General features: G+C 35.0%; 1 protein-coding gene across 1 annotated transcript; it reads left to right on the forward strand.

Moving 5' to 3' along the window:
- Positions 1–1,986: 1,986 nt before the first annotated feature.
- Positions 1,987–4,192, forward strand: KAI2 (alpha/beta-Hydrolases superfamily protein). The gene is made up of 2 exons (XM_039027618.2): positions 1,987–2,402; positions 3,642–4,192. Exons 1-2 carry the CDS (start codon positions 2,035–2,037, stop codon positions 4,084–4,086), a joined length of 813 nt encoding a protein of 270 aa, XP_038883546.2. The 5' UTR covers positions 1,987–2,034; the 3' UTR covers positions 4,087–4,192.
- The last annotated feature ends 1,109 nt before the right edge of the window (positions 4,193–5,301 follow it).

Below are 5,301 nucleotides of genomic sequence, written 5' to 3' on the forward strand. Positions count from 1 at the left end.
TTATCTCATTTATTTAACATTTGTTTCATTATAAAAAGAATGTCGTTTTAACTTACATGCATGCATACGTTAGTAACGGCCTAGCTTGAGTCTTAGGGGGTCGGGTCATTACAAGGGCTTTATCTCAACTAAGGTTAGTAGGGATTGAGCAAAAGAGCCCTCCCACATATGTTCAGGTAGCAGAGTAGTGGAGTTTTAAAAAGATGCTAATAAATTATCTCAGGATTTTTACATGATGTACTCTTATGATTTCAGTTCCATTTGAAAATTAAAAAAACCTGATTATGATTTAATAAATATTTCTTTGATAAGCATGTTTATGTTAACTATAATTTAAAGTATGTTTTACTTAAGATAGTCACTCACTGGCTTTCCAACTCACTCTTTAGAAATATTTTCTTCCCCAAATAGCGGTCAACGTCACGAGGCTTAGCAGTTTTACCAGTTAGTCACTTCTCAGACTCTCAAGAAGATCGCAGTTTAGGTGGCTCATAACGTTATGTTATTGGTTTTTGTCCATGTCGGGGGGGGGGGGGGGATAGAATAGAGTTTGTGTTGTATTCAAGTTTAGTTATTGAATCTGTTACATATGTTAATGTTAATATTTCTGGTTAGCATTAAATTATATGTTTAAAGTTGTTGCTGGAATTATGTGCTACAGTTCTAGCGAATTATAAACTGCTAAGAATATAAGTTTCCATGAGTATGATGGACAATGGTTGGCATAAGAGGGTTGGCAATTGCTGTCTTCACATCTCTTCTCGGTTTAGAGGGTAATCTGGAGAGGGGTGTGACATGTCTAGTTCTTCAACACGCTCTTCCATTGGGGCAACAGAGTTCGATGAGCCATCCCCACGCTTAAAATTACCAGTTCTCATAGCTTTTACTTCTAGGGTCTCAACCTTGTTAACAATTCCTTGACTTGGAATCTCGTCCAAGCGGCCAGCCACCGCGTTGATTTCATCGGCCTTGTCAGACACTTCTTGTAACCAAGTTTCTAGGAACTGAATCTGATCAGGGATTTCTATTAGATAGAGCATTTGCTCTTCTATCTCAACCAACCAGTCAACATGGGACTTGCCCAACTGGTTCGTAGTAGACATGATCACAGCTTCTCAACTTCACGAGTCGACTTGCTCTAATACCAACTGTCACAATCGCTCTTTCAGAAGCTTCACTTAGTGATTGTGTGACACTTGTTCCTGCTCAAGAACAAGTCAGCCAATTCGAATTTGGATGGTCGATGGCACACCAGAGTGCCTCTCACAACCTCCACTCCCGTTTCGGAGAAAATGGGTTTAAAGGAAAAGGTTTTCGCAAACGTTTGAAAGCATAATTTAAGCAAAGAAAGATTGTAGTAGGCTAAAAAGCAATAAGTAACAAGAACGAATTTATAGCATACCGCTCCAAATATGAGGTTATGATAATTAGTCTTACCTTCATATAGTGCATTCTGAACAAAAAGACATCTACCACCCTTGCATATGGAAACGAACGAACGGTCATACACTAAGAAAAGTACATAGAAATTAAACTAACCAACAAAATTAAATACATAGGATGAAAGCATAGAAAAAGAGGTGGAGGAGGATATGGGCCATAGGCAATACTTTTTGAACAAGCATGACTGTGACACCAGACAAGCCTAATAACTCTTTTCACAGGAATTTTTTTTTTTTTTTTTTATATCTAAAGAAATCCCATTACAAAACTTAAAAACAGAAGATATGACTTAAAAAAAAACCTTTTACAGTTTTTTTCTTCAAATTATCCAAAATCGAAGAAGGGCAAACAAAATTATTAAAAAAAAAAAAAAAAAATCACAAGGCAGCTGTCATCGTGCATGCAACTGCCGGCCTTCAGAGTCCATCTTTCACATTCGACGGCTTTTTCCCACCTATACATTTCGCGCACGTGTTCTCAAACAGCTGCCTCAACCGACAGTGGTGGACTTCAAATCATAAACAACTACCGTTGGGTTGCCTCAACAACAAAGAACAAAACGCGGCCAACCGACGCGGCGCAAGTTAAGGCATGGGTCTGGTTGAAGAAGCTCACAACGTGAACGTAGTTGGGTCAGGGCGACATGTGGTGGTGTTAGGGCATGGGTTTGGAACTGATCAGTCGGTTTGGAAGCATCTGGTCCCTCACCTAGTGGACGATTATCGAATCGTTTTGTTCGACAACATCGGCGCCGGAACCACCAACCCTGATTACTTTGATTTCGATAGATACTCCACGGTCGAGGGCTGGGCTTATGATCTACTTGCCATTTTAGAACATCTTCAAATTACTTCTTGTATTTATGTTGGTCACTCTCTCTCCGCCATGATTGGAGTCATCGCTTCCATTATTCGCCCTGACCTTTTCCTTAAGCTCCTTTTGCTCTCCGCCTCCCCCAGGTATATATATATATATATATATATATATATATATATATATATTCTTATCACTGCTGGCTTCTCTGAAAAAAATACTAAATAGGACTTTTAAAAGTCAAAACTAATGATCTTAGTCAGCGCTAGCATTGATTTTAGTTATTTCAGTTCCTATATTTTATTTTGGACCTGTACTTTTTAATTTTGAATCATTTTAATTTTATACTTTAAAAATGTTTACTATATTTAAATATTTTGAAGGTATAGATACAAAAATAAATTAAAATTAACATTAAAATTATGGCAACGAAAATAAATATTTTAAAACAAGTGGCATTGAATTTTTTTTTATTTCAAGATTCAAATTCTCAAAATTCATTTTTTCTTGATGAAAAAGTAAAAGAATAAAATCAAAACTAATGTGTACTTGACAACTCACAATAAACAGCACGCATCCCATATTCCGAGTAGGTTGGTTGAATTAAAAGAAAGAAAATTAGGCTGCAATTATTTAGACATCTAGTGAAAGATTATCACATGGCCATTTTTGTTTTTCTTGAAAAAAAAATGATTTTTAATTTTTTTTCGTGTTTTAGAAAATGGAAAATATGGGATTAGCAGCCCGTCTCTTCATCATTGCCTTTAAAAAAGTAAGTTCTTTAAAAATTGTGCAGTTTTTTTCCGCGGGATTTCGTCAATTTTTTATCCTTCGATTTCAAAATGTTATTTTTAAATTAAATTAATGTCTAGATTTCAAATGTTACATTTTTACCATTTAGATTTGCTGTAGTTTTCATTCACTCTTAAGTTTTAAAATTTTTCTGTTAATTAATTTTCGTTATTATGGGATTTTTTGAATTATTTTCCATAGTGATAGAAAATTAGTAAAAATTACATAGAATAGAAACGTGAAGTGAATGATAGGAAATTTAAATGTTGCTTGGGACCTTGGATTTCATCTATCTATATGAATTCTAAGTAGTTGTCCAACAAAAAATTGTCATGTGGTAAATATTTTTTTAAAAAATAATATTTTAATCTTTTTGAAAATAATAGAAAGTACGAGATTAGATACAACACCTCTTTAGAACAGCATAATAGAATGCAATGAACTTAATGATGGCTCTTATGAAATTTGGCTAAAAATTTAAAATAATATTTATTTTGAGATTGAATGAGAAGGGAAAGGAGATGAGAAAAACAAAATGGTTATAAACAACCCTAATTTTAAATTATTTTTTTTGTGGGTTGATTGGAGCGTAGGTATCTGAACAACGTGGACTATTACGGAGGATTTGAGGAGGAGGATATAAATCAAATACTAGAAGCAATGCGGTCAAATTACAAAGCGTGGTGTTCGGGTTTCGCCCCGCTGGCAGTGGGCGGGGACATGAAATCGGGTGCGGTCCAAGAGTTCAGCCGGACGTGTTTCAACATGAGGCCAGACATAGCTCTGAGTATTATGCAGACCATCTTCGAGATCGATACTAGGCCAATTTTGGGGCTGGTCACGGTGCCCTGTCATATCTTACAGAGTGCCAAGGACATGGCCGTGCCCGTCGTGGTCTCCGAGTATCTACACCAGAATCTCGGTGGTCAGTCCATCGTCGAGGTCATGGAATCGGAAGGCCACCTCCCTCAGTTGAGCTCGCCTGATATTGTCATACCTGTGGTGCTTAGGCATATCCATCATGATATTGCTGTCTGAGTTTATTGTATATTTCCATAACTCATAAGGAAAAAAAATCTATACTATATAGTATCTACTTTTTATTTTTTCTATTAAAAAATAGTATCTACTTTTTTCTGTGTGAGGTTTTTGGTTCGGGACTTTTAAGCTTTGAGGTAATTAATTAAGGTAGTGGGTTGAGTGTTTTTAAGGTATTAAACTTCCACACACGTCCATGTTTGCCATGAGTTCGAAATCCAATTAATGGATTCATCGTTGATTATATATGTTTCCTATTAATTGTGTGAATTAGAGATGCTTATGGGTCGGGAACGGAGAAATCCCCGCCCTCTATTTCAATCCCCATCCCTGCGGGGATCGGGGCGGGGATCCCCGACAGGGAATTCACGAGATCAGGTTCTCTGTGGAGAAAAAATTTCATTTCTTTTTTATTATTATTTATTATTTTTTTAACCACTTTCAAATTATTTATTGCTCAACCTTAATTTAAATTTATTAGTCAAATGGGTCATTTGCAATGTATTTTTTTTCAAAGAAAAATTTATAATTTTTTTAATAAAGATAATAATATTTTATATACAAAGATATACGTAAAAATTTAATCTCATAATTACTAAATTTTAAATATTACAAGTCTAGTCTTCAACTTAAGCATTATAACATTCATGATCAAGAAAGTAATAAAAATTTAAATATTAAAAACATACATATCTTAAAAATGTATTAAAACATGAAAAAGTTGAGATGAAAACTAAAAAATAAGTAATTGTTGATGTAACATCAATTTTGTAATATATATATATATATATGTGTGTGTGTATGGTATTGTATGTATGATATGTGTTATTATATATATGTCATATGTTAGTTAGTTGAGTATATATATTTGTAGGGGCGGGACAGGGAATCGAGGGAGGGGGTTGGGGAATGTAATCACCGTCTCCGTCCCCGTTTAGTCAACGGAGAAAAAATCTTCCCCACTCCCTCCCCCATTCCCCATCTAAATCAAGGATTCCCCATCCCGTTCGGAACGGAACCCCATGGGTTAAATGGACATCTCTACGTGAATACCAATTTTTATTCTGCAATCCTCTTTTATTGCCTAATAAAAAATATTTCAATTAATTTTTATTACAGTAATTTACTTTTGGTCCTCGAAGTTTGAGCTTGGTATCTGATAAGTTGTAGAAATACAAGTTATTCTGCTGTTTTTTTTAAATTATTTTTGAGAAC

Source organism: Benincasa hispida, chromosome 3 (genome assembly GCF_027475165.1).
Source record: "Benincasa hispida cultivar pf3 chromosome 3, pf3_genome.v1.1, whole genome shotgun sequence".
In the NCBI taxonomy this organism is placed as follows: domain Eukaryota; kingdom Viridiplantae; phylum Streptophyta; class Magnoliopsida; order Cucurbitales; family Cucurbitaceae; genus Benincasa; species Benincasa hispida.

Coding starts and splice junctions, on each gene's coding strand:
- KAI2 (XM_039027618.2), top strand. CDS start 2,035: ATGGGTCTGGTTGAAGAAGCTCACAACGTGAACGTAGTTGGGTCAGGG. Junction 2,403..3,641: donor TTGCTCTCCGCCTCCCCCAG/GTATATATATAT, acceptor ATTGGAGCGTAG/GTATCTGAACAACGTGGACT.